Source organism: Rhipicephalus microplus, chromosome X, assembly GCF_043290135.1.
Source record: "Rhipicephalus microplus isolate Deutch F79 chromosome X, USDA_Rmic, whole genome shotgun sequence".
Classification (NCBI taxonomy): Eukaryota; Metazoa; Arthropoda; class Arachnida; order Ixodida; family Ixodidae; genus Rhipicephalus; species Rhipicephalus microplus.
The window spans coordinates 347,272,037-347,291,762 of record NC_134710.1 but is presented as its reverse complement, the minus strand read 5'-3'; the positions used below and the strand labels follow the sequence as shown (position 1 = coordinate 347,291,762).

The 19,726-nt window shown below is 40.2% G+C and overlaps 1 protein-coding gene across 1 annotated transcript in view; it reads left to right on the top strand.

Moving 5' to 3' along the window:
• Positions 1-19,726, top strand: part of LOC119161157 (cytochrome P450 4V2) — a 56,758-nt gene that overhangs the window by 9,071 nt on the left and 27,961 nt on the right. The window contains exons 2-3 of the mRNA XM_037413509.2: positions 6,907-7,016; positions 7,542-7,630. Of these exons, the coding sequence (XP_037269406.2) occupies positions 6,907-7,016; positions 7,542-7,630 (199 nt within the window). The remainder of the gene's footprint in view (positions 1-6,906; positions 7,017-7,541; positions 7,631-19,726) is intronic.

Below are 19,726 nucleotides of genomic sequence, written 5' to 3'. Positions count from 1 at the left end.
CGTTATTCAGATTCATTACAATATATATATATATATATATATATATATATATATATATATATATATATATATATATATATATATATATATATATATATGTGTAGGGGAAGATATTACCCCGAATTGTAATGTAATTGCACGACATTCGAATAACGCATTTGATGCCCTACCACTAAACTACCACAGCGGCTATCCCCCCCTGCCACTTCATTGGGTATATATGTGAATTTGAGCGCGTGGAAGTGTCAGTCAGCGCCCCCAGTAGCCATGGCGGCAAGTGTGGCACACTCTTTTCGAGCCTGTTTGGTGTCACGTAGCACGTGAACTTATTATGAGCTGGCAGCTGACCATTGGTCGCTCGTATACAACCTAAGGGCACCAAGTCTGGCAGTATGAGATTCACGAGACTCTCGTTAATAAATTACGGGAAGAAATGCGAGCTCGGTTTTACGCACGTGTTTACCACAATATTTACAATATATATATATATATATATATATAGCGCAACGAGAGCGTTGTGAACAGGGAGAAATAAATATTTATAATTTCCAATTTCCAACAGTTTCGGGAAGGTTCCTCTTTTCATCAAGGGATGAGTTAGACTAACTCATCCCCTGAAGAAGGGATTCTCGTGAAATTGATGGGAAATAAATTTATTTACCCTTGTTGACATCGCTCTCGTTAAGCTACATCCCATATCTTCACAGACAAACTGGCCCACTGAAATGTTACTCTCAGCATATATATATATATATATATATATATATATATATATATATATATATATATATATATATATATATATATATATATATATATATATGTACTGCAGGTAGCGGGATCAAATCCCGGCAGTGGCGGCTGCATTTCCGATGGAGGCGGAAATGTTGTTGGCCCGTGTACTCAGATTTGGGTGCACGTTAAAGAACCCCAGGTGGTCAAAATTTCCGGAGCCCTCCACTACGGCGTCTCTCATAATCAAATTGTGGTTTTGGGTTGTTAAACCCCACAAATCAATCGATCAATAAATATAGGTACTGCAATCGCCTGGATGGATTTTCGCAGGAGAGTACAAAAGACGTAAATATCAGCATATAACACAAAGCAAACAAATAACAATCACTTGCGTTTCATAGCGTAAACAAACGTAACAAAATGTAACCGATGGCACATCAATCTCATTTTAAGAAATAAAACAGAGCTAGCACAGAAGTATAATTATTTCTAGGTTTTTCCGCACTCTATATGTAGATATATATATATATATATATCATGCATACCCAGCAAACTTTTGAACATTGCCAATCACGCTGAGCAAAATTGTGCAGGTCTACGTGAATGGGAGAAGTAGTTATTGAGGCGTTATCTTTCGCAAACGAATTTTGTTTCCTAGAGGGCACGTCCTACTTTGGGCTCCTAAGGCAAACTACGTCACGCTAAATATTTTATATACTAATATAGGCTTGAGTATTTATTACAAAATAGTTTTTTTTTATTATTTCAAGGCGGTACCTTTGATGACAACGACAGCTTTTTCATTTGTGAGTTAATTTTCTTTCCTTTTCACTTTGGCGAAAAATTGCACAATGCTGCACGTTGATCAATTTGTTGAAAAGTAAGCATTTTTTCGCCAGTTATATTTTTACAGTTTCTGTTTTTTACGCACCTATAATAAATAAAAAAAGCCCTCGAGAGCAAATGAAGGGAAAATATTGCGAAAATATTGTGGCAAATTTGGGAAAAACAGTATGTTGACTGATACTGCGGCCTATTTTTCGCCGTGTAGCGGTCTAAGTTAAAATTTAGCATTTATATTGTTGCATAGCGTAATTTGTCAGTAGGATAAGCATAAAGTTTCAAAAGAGTAGATTTGGTGTCAATGTAGAAAAAGATTTCCAACTGAACCGCCGCAAGGTAGTACCAAGCCTGTCTTTGCTTCACCTTCACGACATAGCAGGCTGTAAAAGCGAAAATGCACCTTTCGTAAATGCTGGGTGTTCTGAAGAGCCTATTGACCTTGTCCATGATACTAATGTTCCACATACACCTATGATAAAACACACACTCTTCTTGCTTATATTAACATTATTTTTACTATACGAAACTCTCCTGAAATTATTATGTATACCGACGGCACAAATAGTTTATTTTAATCCATTGATTTAACTGATTTGGAAAGTAAGACCAGCGAGTGCCTTGCGTTGCTCTCTACTTGGCTAAGCAAAAATATACTGCAGTTAATGTACCAAAGACAAACTATGTCATATTTCGTGCTCTCAACAAACAACTCAACCGAAATATTGTTCTAGCTATTCAAGGGCAAGATTTAACCAGAGTTAAAGTGCAAAAGTTTCTTGGTGTCTGGTTGGAAGAAGATATTTTGTCGAACAATGTTGCTAATAGTTTAGTTGTTGAACTCTTTTTAGCTGTTGGATGCTTGTATAAAATGGCACCCTAGATAACCGCGGTTGAAGCAAAACTTACAACATATAATGTTTTACTCTAGACTGTGCTACTTTAGACTGTGCCGAATTTCAGCCAGACAAGAAGAAGTTAGTAGAGAATAAACGCATGAGAAGGAGGATCATCCATGCGTGAAATTTGATCTGGCGTTTTAATTCACCTGCAACATAAGTTGACTCATGAGGCCCACACTCTTGCACATTGAGGCATTCGTTAATCTTGAACCGCATGTCTGTTCACGTCCGAATCATTTAACATTAAGTGTGCACTCTAAATAAAAAAAGCTAAATAGTATCAATCTTCTAAATACAAGTATATATTTAGTAACACGACCTGTTACTAACTTTCTTGGGCACTTACTATCTTTTGTGACCGTAATATTGCAAACACTAAAGATTGCAACAGTTCCTTTGAGCACTGTTCCTAACTTTTTGTCAAGCTCCTCTTGCATCTCATGTACCTCATGCAAACTGCTTAATCTCATCTGCCCACCTAACTTTCTGTTTCCCCCTCACCCGCTTGCCTTCTCTGTGAATTTTCATAGCCCTTTAAATAGATATGTGGGGTTTAACGTCCCATAACCACCATACGAGTATGAGAGACGCCGTAGTGGAGGGCTCCGGAAATTTCGACCACCTGAGGTTCTTAACATGCCCCCAAATCTGAGCACACAGGCCTACAACATTTCCGCCTCCATCGTAAATGCAGCCGCCGCAGCCGGGATTCAATCCCGTGATCTGCGGGTCAGCAGCCGAGTACCTTATCTATTAGGCCACCGCAGCGGGGCAATTCCATAGCCCTCTACTACGGCGTCTCTCACAATCATGTGGCGGTTATGCGGACGTTCAACCTCACATATAAATCTATCAATCTCCTCTGTAGGTAAGTACTGGCAAAATCTAGCTGTTATATATATCTTCCTCTTGAGCGATAGTGGTAGTCTACCAGTCACCATTCCAGAATGCTTTCCAAATGTGCTCCACCCCATTCCTGTTCGTCTAGATACTTGAATATTGCGGTTCCTCTCCACGGTTACTACCTGTCCTAAGTAGTCAGGAAAGCCTTGGAGAGAATACAGAGGCAAAGCTGCTGGTGAGGATCAGGCAACATCAGACCTGCTGAAAGACAAAGAACAGAATGTGTTGGAAAAACTAGCCACCCTGTTTACGAAGTGTCTTCTGACTGGTAGGGTGCCAAAATCTTAGAAGAATACTAGCATCATCTCAATGCATGAGAAAGGGGATGACAAGTACTTGAACAATTACAGGGCGATCAGCTCGCTCTCCGTCGTATACAAGCTATTTACAAAGGTATTGTTAACAGAAGTAGGAGAACTTTATAATGCAACCAAACATTGAATCAAGAAGGATTTCGTACAGGCTACTCAACAATCGACCACATTCATACTATCAATCTGTTGGTAGAGAAATGCCCAAAATACACCGAATCACTATGCATAGCCTTCATGAAAGCCTTTGCTTCAGTTGATATATCAGCAGACATGCAGAAACTGCAGATTTAGTGCCTCAACGTAGCATATATATATAAATATATATATATATATATATATATATATATATATATATATATATATATATATTTATATATATATATATATATATACATATATATATATATATATATATATATATATATATATATATATATATATATATATATATATATATATATATATATGTACATATATATATATATATATATATATATATATATATATATATATATATATATATATATATATATATATATATATATATATATATATGCATCCTAGAAGAAATCTTCAGCGGACTAACTAGCACCACACTGCTTCATAAAGAAAGCGACAGAATTCCAATAAATAATGGTGAAAGTCAAGGGGATGCGACCTCCCCAATGCTATTTACCACGTGCTTGCAGGAGGTTTTCAGAGGCCTAGAATGGGAAGAGTTAGGGATACGAGTTTATGAAGAATACCTTAGTACTCTCATCATGTACTGATGCATCAGGTACTGATGCCATTTCACTGCTGAATAACTAATGGGACAAATTACAGTTACCCAAGAATGATAGGTCTTAATTATTCTGCAGAAAACGAAAGTATTGCACATACTGATGCCATTTCACCGCTGGATAACTAATGGGACAAATTACAGTTAGACAAGAATGATAGGTCTTAATTATTCTGCAGAAAACGAAAGTAATGCGCAGCAACCTTGAAAGAGAACGGCGCTTCCGAATAGGAAGCATTGAACTTCGCCCTGTATGCTATGGCAAAAAAATATTGGCCGAGGAGGTGGGCAAGGGTCTGGTGTGCCACCACCTGGCTACACTACGGCCGGGCTGTTGTTTCCTCCATAAAATGTACTCACATCGCAGCGCAGGGGGTACGGCCATTCACTTGCTCGGCCATGTGATGGCGCTCTCTCTCAACCTCACTGGAGTGAGCTTCATGTTTGCAAACGTTTTCGCAATTTTAAATGATGTGTTGAAATTACCTCTTACTTCTCTTTTTAAATATATCATTCTAAATCTTGTTCCCTCCTGTTAACCGTGGTTTGATTACTGCTAGCCTTGTTACGGCCTCTATTGAGCTCTCTGCTGTCAGCGTGACCACATCATAAGAGGTGTATGAACGAACGACAAGGCCGTATCATCGAAGTGCTGCGCACCTAAAAGCAACGCTGCAGTATGTCTCAAAACTTACCACATGATGATATACCTACATGCAGAAGCCTAAACACCATTGGCACAGAATGCTCTTTTATTTCCTGTTTCGGCATGCCGGCTTAAATGAAAAATGACAATACTAAAGTGCTTGCCTTCGACCCATAAATTGTTCGAAGCTATATTACATTTCTAGGCTCTAATAGTTATTTATTATTTTCTTGTTTTCTGTGATATGGAAACTTACTTTTGCGATATTATACAGAAAAATTTGTAGCACGAGTTCTTCAGTGTAAACCCTTAACTGAGAACATTTGTTTTGCCAAACTTAAGCAGGTCGCTTTTCTTGTGCTGTTTAATTGCAAAATTGACAGCTTTGCTCATTAGTAGCTGCTGATTGTTTTTCAATTTGGCTGTGCGAGATGTGATCTCGACAATTCGCGAGCTGATACTTCATGTTCTCAGGAATAATCACTTCGTCAAGGCCGATAGAAATTTACAGTGGCCTTACTAAGAGCATTTGGGTCTATTTAGGTGATTGAAACGAACGAGAACGACGCCGCACCGAGTCGGACAAAAAATGAGAAGCGTGTGTAGAAAACTCCCTTAGCTCGAGCCTTTCCACCACTTATTAAGGGGTCCTTGGAGCTCTGTAGTGAGACCATATTTTATTTTTACATTATTGAGCTGCTCGATGCGGGGCCATGAAGAAATAACAATAAAAATTTTAATAAGAAAATTGCCTCTTGCTTACTCACACTTCCCCCTTCTTCCCAATGAGGGAAATGCGCGTAAGCATGTCGTCAACGGCTCTGACAAGAAAGTATGAATAGTAATACATCAAACAATATTATTGATTTTTAAGCAGTGAAAATTTTTTGAAAGTGTTTACTTTTTGGACTTATGAGCACTGACGTTGCAATAATAATGAAGAAATAGGTAGCGTTGGTATCGTAAAAATCCAACCAAGAGTTTGTTGTAAGCAGCTTGAGTGTGTGTATGTGTGTGTGTGCCTTTTTGTGCTTTTTTATCTTTTTTCTAGGAACATAATAATTCACACCAGCGATTTTTTTATTATGCAATTTTCGTGCTTCCACACTCTCACCTACGCTAAGAAGTATACTTACGCGCTTTGACATGTCGCTTTACGGTAACGAATATCGTGCATTCATATATTATTTGCCTATTTTAAGTCATTCATTACAGCACACGGCAGAAGGGTTTTGAGTGTGTATATTATCTAAATCAATATAGATTTATTTAAATCCAACTACAATGAAAAAAAGCAAGAATAGTACAGGCAAACAAGCTAGCCAAGGCAACTATGTTCACGAGAGTAGAAACAAGATCACACGAGATTTCTAAGGTGCAGCTAAACTCCATCTTGCATGCAGTCATCTTCGGCAACTTACGCCTTTAACAACGATGACGTCACGTGAATTGCCCAGGGATCTCAAAACGGCGCATTAGGTCATAACATTCGAGAAAGGACCTATATTCATGGAGGAATTAAGGAATGCTGACTAAAATTACCTGCACAACCACTGAAGGTGTAAGAGAGAAAGGGGTTGGGGAACTGCAAGTGGGAGGGGATCATTGTCAGTGTTGACGCTCTGATGGTAGAGTGCCGAGCAGCCGTAGCAAAATGGTCGTTCAGCTCACGCACTCTGCTGCGTGTAACTATTTATTTTTTCTAAGAGCTAATTCTCTTGAGACCTATGGTTTCAAACAACGCGTGAATATACTGGTCGATATTCGATCTTGCGATCTACGCAGGTTTCTTGACTATTGTGAACGAGCTGACCCGACAGTACCAATGGAAAACGTTCAAGGTGTATCTCGGCCCGATGCCCGTGGTCATCATTCATACTCCAGATGCGGCTGAGGTGAATATTGTACAAAATAGAGAGTTTTGTAATACCGTATGCAAAGCTTGCGGGTGCCGTAAGCTTAGCGTTGCAGGCGTTACTTAACCGGAGCTTGCGAAAGGTTAGCGTATGACGTATGCCCTGCAACTACCGCAGGCTTTGTGTTGGGAGTACTAAAACTCTCTAATAAACGGTGCAAAACAATGCGGCCATAATATCCTTCTGTGTGGTAGGTATTAAAAAAATGAGCTTTCAATAGGTAGAATTCTGGATAACATAAAAGAATACGTAATTCATGCAACTTGAACTACGCTTCTTTTGCCGTTGCTTTATTTTTTTCTTTAGTAATTGACGTTAGTTTTTGACAGCGGAAGGAAGTGGATCTTTATTTCCTTAGAGTGGTATAGCTATACAAGTTATAAATTATGTTTTCCCGCTTTTGCTATCACTATATTGGACAATACAAAGTATACAGTTATGAAATACATTTCCATGTAGTCAGACTCAATTAACTAATATTCTTATCGGTATCACGCATTACAGACTCTACTGACGAGCAAAGAAAACTTCCGGAAACCTTTCGTATACAGGTTCCTGTCAAGCTGGCTTGGCCCGCATAACCTGGTGACGGCGTAAGTTGGAAACTGCTTATACTTAGCATTTTTTATCAGCAACTTTTAATGTAGTGTGTAGTCGTACAAAAAACATTACAGAAAAACAAAAGAAAAAAGAATCTTTTTAGATTTGGATACAAACTACATATGCATCACAATGACAACCAGTATTCCGGTGCTTTCAGCAAGTGCATCTTCATGGTGCAGTTTAGCGAATTTATGAGAGCATGATGCTATTTCTCAATGAAGCTCACAGCTATTCCACACAAGGCAAATCGTACAACGATCGCGCATAAAGCATTTATTGCATATGTTTCGTCAAAGCATAGTGCATATGTTACGACTGAAGAATTGAAGCAAGACCTGGGAGCCTTACATGCTTGCCGATCAGGATATTATTAGCTATTGTCGCCGTCTGATAACAAACTGTATATGAACGAAGAAATTGATAGACGACATTTCGTGAAGCCGTGACGCCATGTTCAATAACCTGATCATAACTGGCCTTCGGCTAGTGAAGCAGCCTTGGCCGTACCACACAAGCTGGTTGCAGCAAGGTGTTAGCAAGTCACATGCTTGCACGTCAAAACACACTTTAATATTTTTTCTCTTAGAAGTTGACGAGATTGAAACATTTGTGTTTGTTTGTAAACTACTAAGCGGCAGCGATAAGTTATGTGTTCATCCTACTTCACATTGAAGACACACGCATTGAATTGGGGTATCAGCGACCACTAGTAGATGTGGTTACATGTCAACACGGCAGCAACCATGCAGACGCCAACTCACGCTTTCATCCCAACTAGCAGTTCCTATTTTCACCCACCTATTTCTCACGATCGGGACAAAGCATCAGGTACCTTTTGTCTTTATTACTGAGATCAGCTGTGTTTATTATCGGTGTCTGGTAAACCTTGTATCCGAGATTTTGAGAATATATCTTGGAAGGACTGCCAAATTGCAATGTATTGCTCTTGAAGTTTCAAGACGTATATATGAAGCAAATAAATGCGCACATTTTCACTTACGGGCTACACAGCACATGAAGAAAGGAAAAAACATTCACAGCTGTACCCACGTTGACTTGTTTCCGGTGCTGCCATCTGCTCACTTTTGCTCGCTCAACATAGCGCAGAAGCTATGAGGTCGCTGAGCGGATGACGTGGCGCAGATGAAGATATATTGAGCACTGCTGCTAAAGGTAACGTTCTTGGACTGAAAGGCTACAATGCCGACCCCATCTGGTTTTATTTGAAAATCTTCAATGGCGGAAAGGAATGCTGGCAAATCTCATGCACTGTCATAGCCAATGTTATGCGAAGCAGGCAGGAGTGATGAACGTATACATAAAAATATTTTCTGAAGAATCTAAAAACCTCTCTTTGCATTGATGTAAAAGAGCTCCATGCGCGAACACTGTTTACAACGCACAGGACCTGCTTTTCAGGTATGAAAATTTCTAGACGCTCACGCGGTCACTGCAGAACAGTACTTGGATGTACATTAATAATGATACTGTAAACACATTCTCCGGTGGTTGGACCTCTCTGTCAACAAGTGAGATAGTTTTTCCACATGCGACACACGGCAGAATTTGTCAGATACGTTAGCATGGGTCATAATTTTAGTACGCTGGACTATCAAATCGTGTCCAACGCTTCCACGGCGTCTGCCGAAAGAGGAAATTTCTTGAGGTGTGAAGCAATCTTTAAATAGGCAGCATTAGCTCTTTTCCGCGCACCGTAGGCGTGGCATTCGGACGAATTAGCGTAGCCTCAGCGAAACTTCAGTGCCCTTTTTTCTCCGCCATCCCCCCTCGCCTCTCTACTTCGCCGAGAGGCGAAGGAGGATGGGCGGTGTTTGAGCTAGTTACAACATGCTTCGTGGGCGATATGCCCCTCCCCCCGGGAATTTGAAAGATGCACTTTCTCCTTTGTTCGCTTTTATTACTTCCTGTTTGCGCAGCTTGTCATGAAGAAAACTTAAGGACAGTATAAAAACGGGCTTGTTGATAATATATTTCGATGGAGACTGATGAGCACAAAAAAATAGTCACATAAAAGAACACAGACAGACGAAGCGCAAAGTAACAGTTTATTGCCGAGAAATGGGACCTTTCCTATACCAACGCCTAAGACTCATGTTGTATCATGAAACAATGATTGATATGTGGGATTTAACGCCCCGAAACACCATATGATTATGAGAGACGCTGTAGTGGAGGGCTCTGGAAATTTCGACCACCTTGGGTTCTTTAACGTGCACCCAAATCTGAGCCCACGGGCCTACAACATTTCCGCCTCCATTGTATCATGAAACAAAGCAAACACAAAACCAACACACACGTGTCGAACCGTTGAGATAAACAATCTCTTGGGCTTCTAAATATATTGGTGGCATGCTCATGCAATTGTATTTGAGGCATGAGATATTGTGAGCTTCAATGATTGGGCATGTTGTTTCACTTCTGTTGTTTAGGGTTACAGTGATAATTCGAACTTCAGGTTTGTTATTATAATTCTTGCACTGAAGAAACAGCCACATCACTGTTTTCTTTCCAACGTTGTACATGCTTCTGGCGGTGGTCATTATTACAGCGACCTTTTTGACCGATACACAGGCGGTTGCATGTAAGCGGAGTATGGTGCACAAACCCCTCAGTGCAATTTACACATCTGGCTTGATTTTTCCTATGACAAAATTTCCTTTATTTGCGTCATGGTGCGTCATTCACACACGCTTGCTAGTTTGGTTGGCGCAGAAATTTAAACCTTCATGTCAGCTTTTAGCGCGCATTTTTTATGACAAGAGACAATTTATGAGTGTACGGGATTAGAAAAAAAGTTTTTTATCCCTCTCTTGAAGTGAAGGCGGAATGTTCAAAGTAGAAGCTTCTGCGTTAGTAGCTCTTCGGCTTCGGAAACAACAGTTGCCTGGAGTGACCTGCTTGTTATAAATGTTATATATTCGCTGACAGAAGCTTTCATGCATTTGATAGAAGTAGAATTTCTCCATTGCAATATTTGAGCAAAGATTGGAAAGTCTCCTTTTTACTAACCTTGATTGCTTTAATTTAAAATAATGAATTGGTGAATTAGCTCGGGATTGATAGCCCAGCACGCACAGTTTTCTGAAAATCTGAATTGGGCATCATGAGAAGGATTGCTCCTATTGCTGGGAAGTTCATGAGTTACGTTTTCTAGGATGACACTCATTAACATGGCCGACATATTCATGAGCGACATTTACATTACAATACTTCTAATAAAATCTCTTAAACATTCCTTGGCATGATTGTCTGTTAGATATCAATATATTGTGTCTAACAAAGAAAAACGAGGCTTTAATTGTACACTTCTTTCCGTCATTCATAGCGAGAGTCTCGTTCTGGTTGACTTGGTGCTTTGAGGTAGCATATGAGAGATTATTGGTCAGCTGCCCGATCCTAATAAGATCACGTTCTACGTGACACCAAACAGGCACAAAAAAAGTGTTATACACTCGCCATTATGATTACTGGTGGCGCTGACAGACGCTCTCAAGTTTAATGCACACATAAACCCTGTAATGTAGACGGGAGATTGCCGCCGTGGTAGCTCAGTTAGATAAATCATGGGACCCGTTATTCGAAGCTCACAGGTTCGCTCCCTGCCCACAGCAAGTCATCTTTACGGCCGCTTTTCTTTTCTTCACATCCACATTACAATAGCTTTCAATAACATCCCCTATCTTCTCCTTGGCATGATTGTCTGTTAGACCTCATTATGAAGGAGTCCAAGAATTTTCAAACACGAACCAAGAACATTTTTTTAGTTTTGAATGCAAACCTGGCTCGTCACATCTAAAAGAAGCAAGTATTTATCAAGAAATCTAACAGCCTTTATCACATTCTTGTAGCTAAGATCAGGGGATAGTGCGTTGTAAATCCAGATAAAAAGAAATCATTAGAAACAGGGGCTGTGCATGAGCCTGTGCAGACGCCTGCCTTCTGAAGAATACCCTGTCATTCCGTTTCATCATGGCTGATTTAAAATCGAGCGGAAGTTATTCTACAAAAATGTCCTTTCAAGATATCGGAATCAGCTTGGAAAGCTCTTTCGCCAAAATCTTTGTTAGCTCTTTCAACGCAGCTTAGAAAACTACAGTCGGGTAGTCTATAGTATCGATTGGTGATGTCTACAAAAAAAAAAAACATTCAGGTTCTTGCCTGTGAATGAGCTACTGAATGGCTGATCGGGCGAGTTAGTGATTCATAATACTTGAAATACGAGTGCGTTTGCACAAACAAAAAATAAAGAAGACAAGCGGAAGCACGTCCTTGTCCATGTTTAGAATGTACATAGACTCCATGTAAATCGTTATAACGAGACGGTCACTTTGCTTCCATTTACATGCACCATACGTTATTTATCTGATAGGGCGCTGTGTGTGTTACAGGCCGACAAAGAAGGTGCTTTCACAGTTTTAACTGTTAAGCCAGGCAGACAATTATGAAATCTTTCAACCCACAAGCAGACATTTCAATCCAGAAGCAAGAAAGAAAAAACTAAATAACATGCCCACGAATCTAGCGCAGGTCATGAAAAATAAATTTAAGACCTCGTTTTACTATCTGGATGTTTTCTTCACGATGTAAACGCCCTTCATTACAACGCCCTTCATTACTCACATTGTAGGAAAATACTTCTGAACAGGTGCTAATTTGAAAACTTGCTCAATTGCTAGCATATACAAATTTCTTCTGAAGGTTGAACAGTCCTGACGTAAGTACATTTATGCGCGTAGAAGCCTTGCTAAAGCTTTTTGTCGACATTTTCTGCTACGTTCAAAACTTCCATCTAATTTTCGGAATGCTTTGCACAATCTGAATGCAGTCAAGTGTTGACGAAGAGTTTTATCAATCACCTCAATTTAGGCCAGATTCCCCGAAAGTCTGCACACGCTGGTAAGTGCTCCCAGTAAGCGTAGAAATAATTGGGCCGCTTCCTTTCCTCGAGCTTTCCTCCCCTTCCTCCTTACAATCAGGGTTTTATTTCCATTTTATATACATGTGTGCTTCTGTCCCATTTTAGAGTGAAATTAGGTAACATGCTGCAAATATCTTGTCACCTGTTCGACTAGCGTTAAGTTTCAAGTAGGCATTAAGACTACGTTTATATATTTAGGAACGGTCACGGAGGTGTTTTCAGGAATACGTGATGCGAAACCAGGACCCGTATTCCTGGAAACACCCGTAAGATATGAGCGGTTAAATATTCCTGGCATGTACTATGCAGTACATTGCAAGATCTCAGTGATCAGTTTTATGCTGAGGTTTATGCACGCAGTTGGATGGCCGGATTTGTTTCGTCATCTGTACAACATTGTTACCAGTTCGAACAACGTGTTCAAGGCGATCTTATGTGTTTGTGTTACCAAAGTAGCATAGCGACGAGGATGGCACGGTAAATAACTCATTATACAGCAAAGAAACCTTACTTCTGGGGCTTCACATTGTAGCAATCACGAAACTGCTGTTACTTCAGAAAAAAAAATAATAAAAGCGGCAGCTGTCACAGCCAAAGCCCTTAAAAAAAGGGGGCGGGGTGTAAAACTTATAGTGGAGCAATGTTGCATAGTGTCTCAAAACTCTTGGCTGCGCGAAAGCGCCGTGACATTATCTCTCATAAGCAACATTTCGGGGTATCACTTCACACCAACGATTACCGATGACAAGCTTGACAATCGAAAGAACTACGACTAGGCCCATGAACTCTTTGAAAAGTAGAATGCATGTGGTTGTCTTAATCACCAATTAGTTTGGGTTCGGAAAGTTGTTTGGCCACTCAGTGTCACCAATGATGTAATCTTTCATTAAATGCCACAGACTTGCCATTTGAAGTAGGTGTGACAGGTTCGGCAAATAATGCTGGTCGGGCAAGCTATCAAATGATATTCTTCGACAACAGAAAGAGGTGACCGTTTGATTTGTAAAAAAATATATATATATGCGTTTGCAGAAACACAAAAAGAACACGAAAAGGGAATGCTAAAGTGCACAAAAGATAGACTAAAAAGCATCGGCCAGGCGGAAAGCATATACAGTTCTCATCAACGAGGGGAACCTCTAAAAGTCTGAATGGTCTACCGAGTGCAACCGTTAAAGTTCTTGCACAGTTAGATAGAATATCGACGCAGTTCTCGTTAAAGAGGGGAACCCTCTACGAGTGTAAACGGACTTTGCTTACAGCCGTTGAAGTTCTGGTATTAGAGTCCGGACGCGCAAAGAGACATTTACGGTTCACGGGCGGTTCGCGCCCATCAACAGTCTAGTAAGGAAGCCGCCGTAGTGGGAGTGTACAAGCTGAAGCCCGTAGCCCGACGCCTCGCTCCGATTCCTTGTTGACGACATCGTCTGCGGCACTGTCCTCGGTATGAACACCAGAACCAGGCCTTGCCAGAAACTAGCCAATAGCCTTGGTGGTTGAATGGTAAGCAGGACCCCGTGAACGTCGTCGCCGGCGAGGTGGACGCCTTGACGCCCCGGTACCTGCACCTGATGAGCTCGCGCGCTACACCCTAGCCACATTCTTCTAACCAGCCGCTCGACTCTTCCTCCTTTCCTTTCTTCGATGTCCTCGCTCTAGATTTTGTCTTCAGTTTTCTTCAGTTCTTCTTTTTCATTCGCCAGTGTTCATCGCGCTGGCGCAGGTAACATATGTCCAGCAGCGCTTCTTTGTAACCTTAACGCGCCATTTTTAAAGTCACTTCACTCGCGCACTTCAGTAATAACAGTAGAGTTATGTGTTGTACTGACTCACATAAGAAGCACAGGGCGCCACGCAAGCGAACTTAGTACGCGAAACACTTCATGGACTGCATGCAGCTCTACTTATAAGGTAGAGTGCTATAGCGGGTACAAGCATCACAGATCACTGCAACCAATTATATTAAAAACGCTTCTTTTCTATTTCACTGAAAAACACAGTACCCCGCTAAGGTGCACATTGATCTCGCTTATAGTAGTTCTATACGTAGTTCTCTTCAAGACATCTAAACGAGACGAGCAAAGATGGGGGCTGAAAGGGATGAGAAATGGTTAAAGTTCGAAGGTACTGGAACAAACGTTTCTACAATGAGACTCGTTTTTGTCAAGGAAGTCACTGTCTTCCTTCGCGCTGTGTATGTTCATGCTTTCCTCCCTCCATCCAACTCCCGACCACAAATGTGGAGAAGGAAAAGAGGCCAACTGAGAAAATAAAGGACATGGTAGGGTGTAAAGCACGTGAAGAAGCTATTAAAGATAGGTCAGCGCGTCAAATGAGGAGGAGCAAAACGAAACTAACAGAAAGGAAACAAGGTCAGGGCTCGAGGCATGCTGTTCTGGCCTCTTTTTTTATTATTCGCTGACACTACTGTAAGTAAGCAAAGCGACAACCTATTGTTCATAAAAGCTTTTGTATCACGTCAGCCGATGCTTTTGCACGTTTTCGCTCCGGTAGCAAGCTGGTGCGCATCGACGCGCCCAAATGATGGCACTACAGCAATCATACATATACGGAGCGCTATGACTCGGTTGCGTTCGTGCAGGCAACTGCAGGGTTAGCATGCTGGTTGCGCTGCATGTCATCTCAGCTGATTCTGAGTGCAAGCTTATAACGCTGATGCTGAGGGCATATTCTCAGAGGAGAATTCTGCGAAAACAGAGATACACAAAAAATGAAGCTGGTCTGTTCATATTCAACCAAATTTGTTTCCATCACTGGTGTTTCACGTGGGTCATAATCCTTCACCTACATATTGAGTGTTCACCTTGAATGTGCCCAGTTATTTCAGGGAATTATCAATATTTGTGATTAATTACATGCAAGTACAATGCACCTGTAAGCATATAGCTATTTCTATTTACAACTTACCGGTAGCATGGAATTCATGCGCGATAAGAAGATTTTGCACTTGATTTGCCATTTGTCTTGATTCATTATGCTATTATTTATTGCTCTCTATTGAAAATGCGTTATAATATTGCGCCTTTTTTTTTCTTTCGCTACAGGCTTGACGCTGAGATCAAGTGAGACGGCTACTTTTTGTTAAACTATATATTCACTTGAGTTTTAGTTTCTTTTAAAAATCTGCCCTAAGGCAACACTGGTGGGACGGGTTCCCTTGTGTCGCAATATTTATTTATTTTATTTATTTATGAATACTGCAACCCTAACATAGGATTTTGGCAGGGTGGATATACATTTGATAAGCTTACAAATCGGCAAACAAATAAATATAAAACAGTTAAGGCATTTACACACTTTCATAACAAAAAAAAAGAACAGTGGTTTGTAATAAACCGGCATAAGAACATATAGAAAAATGAGCGCTAAATTTAAGATGATCACAAGTGGAGAATGGTTACAGTGATTGAAATAAACAACAGGAGCACATGTCATAGAAATTAGACACTCGCTGCTAGAGCTGCGCAGCAAAAAGGTTCAAGGATAACTGGGAAACAACTTCGTTACTAAGGTTATTCCATTCGGTAATTGTCCTAGGGAAGAACGAATACTTGAATGTGTTATTACGGGTGGAAAATGTGGTTATTGTAAAGGCATGCCTCTGCCTTGTGGTATATCCTGTGGACAAATGAAGTATATGTGATAAGTCTAACTTAAAATAACCTTTAACTAGCTGAAAGAAAAATTTCAATCTTAATACTTTATTTCTTTGTGTAGGTGTTGGGAGGTTAGCTTTTGCTAATAAAGATGTTATTGAAGTACGACCAAAACTGTTATAAATAAACCTAACAGCCCTCTTTTGAATTTTTTCTATTTCACTGATATTTTTTCTGGTGTAAGAGTACCAAATTATGGATGCATAATCTAAAGTAGGTTGAACATTTCATTAAATGCAACAAGGCGAACGGTGGGAGTGGAGTGCTTAAGAGCTCGTCTAAGATAAAATAATTTGTAATTGCACGAGCTTATTACATTCTTAATATGTCTAGTCCAGTTAGGGTCATTTTAAATCCAAAGACCAAGGTACTTGTAGTGTTGTACCTCCTGCAAAAAAAACATAATTGGCTGAATATGCAAAATGAAGAGTGTTACGTTTGTGAGAAATTTTCATGAAAACGGTCTTTTTAAATTTATATAGCTGCGGGAAATTAAATAACTGGTAGCCTTATCTCGTTTAACATTCCAATTAGTTGCTATCGCATTTATTACTTTATCCTAATTACGGAACTGACTTTTTGCGAAAGTGATGTACTTGAACCAGGCATAAAAATACTCGCTTTAAAACATTTCACACTGGCCAGTTTGGAGTCCCCCCTTTCAAAATAAGAAAACAAAACAAAAACCAATCCACGTGTCGAACTACCACCTCCAGCACCTCTCCCTGTTAAACGACTTATCGTGCCTTCAAGCCTCCATATGCCCCGTAACTTCTTTCTCGTCTAAATTTCTTGACACTTTGTTGCCAGAAAAGAGGTATGCATGACCCAGCTTTAAAAATTGGTGACGGGCATGCAAAGCTCTCCTGGGTGTGAGAATGCAGGTAGTCTTAGCTGTGAGCATTGTAGTAATCACTTCTACATAATGACGAAGTTTCATCGGGGGAGTTGACGTAGATGCATCATTAGCTATAGCAGAACGAGAATGCGAAAAAATAAAACGAATACACAAAACACTTATCTGAGGGTAAATTATTTCAATGGAAAAAGAAACAAAGCAATGAGCATGCCCAGGTTCCGATGACATTTCAAAATGTTGCCCCGAGGGTTCAAAAAGTTCATGCTACGCAAAGAATCTTTCAGTCACCTCCTTCCCCCAACTTGCACACATCTGTATTCTTCATGTGTTTAATTACCAGACTAACAAGAGAAGAAAAAATGAATAAGGACATGGAAGTAAACATTAGTGCACGCTATTACTGCTATAACACTTTTTGCTTTATGTTTTGTTCGAAATAATTGTGCCTCTTTATAACTCGACTTCACAGGCGCTTCGCTGATGCACTTTTGTACACATTAAAAGATCCGAAAATAATTTTTTTCTTCTCATATGTTTGTCTATTACCTCTAGCTCTCTCCCGAAGCATAGATATGAACCAGTGAGAGCTTTTAGATTTCTACGTCATTGCCTTCTGTTCTTTTTTTCATTAATTCGACTCTTTGTTGCTCTAGTGCCCCTTTCATTAGCTTTCGTGCCCTTTAGTCCTAACTTTCAAAACACATTTTGCAGTAAACATTAGAGCAGCTAACCAAATGGAACAGAGAAAGTCACAGTATTTGGCCTTATCTTCAAGACAAGTTGGGATTCGTGTAAATATCGATGGAACCCAGTAACGCATTATTGTTGACTGGTCCACTTTCCGGATATCGCTCAGTTTCATGGTTTTTTCCGAACACACTCAATACCCGCCACGGTAGTCTATAGTTACAGTGTTCGATTGCTAACTTGAAGGTGACAAGATTGAATCGCGGCCGTGGCGACTGCGTGTTCGACGGTGGCAAAATAATGGAGGTCCATGTACTTCTATTTAGGTGCACGTTAAAGGAACCCTAAAGACAATTATTAAATTGATGTATAATGTTAAAATAGCAGTCGAGAAACCTCGTAGTGCTACATTCGTATCAAGTAAATGCTTCTTTTGAAATGAAATGACGTTTTAGGAGTCTGCACAGTGTTGGCTCATTTCAAATTATACGCCTGAACTGACATATCAGTTGCCTTGGCCAATGGTCCCGCCGTTACTGCGCGGCCACTGAGACTAATAGCAGCAGAGCACTGCTCAGAAGTGCACGTGGGAAGCCTTGCCCAAGATGTCATTAGTCTCGTACTCATCCGCACGAAAGTGCAGCGAACACCCGCACACATTTTTTGGCTTCTACACACTGGCGTAGAGGCACTACACTGAGACACTTCGAACGTAATGATTCGCTTTGCGGCACCGAACGAAATCACGTGGCCTTATTTGCTGCAACTCAACCTGAGTACACCGTGCGGGCATCCAGCAGCATCACATGCGCGTGCCATTTTGTAGAAGTTTCAGGGACAGCGACCTTCTTAATCGTGCGAACCACCCGCAGCAGAACGCGGTACCGGAGCTACACCATTGAGATGCGACCACGTGAGCGCAGTGCAGTTGTTGCGAAAACAGACTTTTGAACCACTCGCGTCGTTACCCTCCGTTACAACAATGTTTTTTTTTTCTGTTTTCATGCGTCATAGAGATACATACAAGCAGCACTTTATTGCGTGTTGTAATGCACGGAATTCTTTTTTTTGTAGCAACTGATTTGAATACTGGTGTATAATTGTATTCGAGACTCTTTATGTTGTTGGGATCATTCTAGAATTTTCCATTTATGGTGCTTATGGCGTTATACACTTACCTTAATTTATCGAGTAATAGAGCTATGCTGTTGACATTGGCATGATGTTGATGATTTAGACGTGCTCAAACGTTTCATCTGTCATTCTCATTTAAATGTTTATTTCCTTTAGTGTCCCTTCAAAGTACACCAGATGGTCCTGATTACCGGAGGCCTCCACAGCAGTGTACCTTATAAGATTATCATGGTTTGCAGACGTAAAGCGCCGGCAACTATTACCGAAGACACTGAATAGGGTAAAAGTACGGAAACGTGGGACACTATCTATGCCTATCACCAAATAGTTTATAATTTAAGATTACTTGTGTAGTTAGTTTGGCGTGAGTGTAATAAGTACCTACAAAACTCTGCTTTCTTTATTAGCAGTCTCTACGTGGGACTGAGTTTTGTGCGCGACGCTGTCACGTTTCGCTGAACAAATATTGGTTATTTTCCATTCTACTTCATTTCATGATGAATTCGTAGAGAACGATGTCTTTAGGTGGCACCGACTGTTCCTTGTCGCCTAGCATAGTAAACAAAAATACAAATCACAAAAACATTCATGGTTCACACTATGAGATGAGATGTATAAGAAAGTACAAGTAATCGGCTTCTTTACTATATTCAGCATCCCCTAAGCACAAAACTCTTTAAAGAGCACATAAACGAGAACACAATAATCTTCAATTTAGGAACGTCTACAAGAAACTGCACTTTTTCTCACAGCTTGTCTTAATGTAAAACGATGCAAATATTTTCTTAAT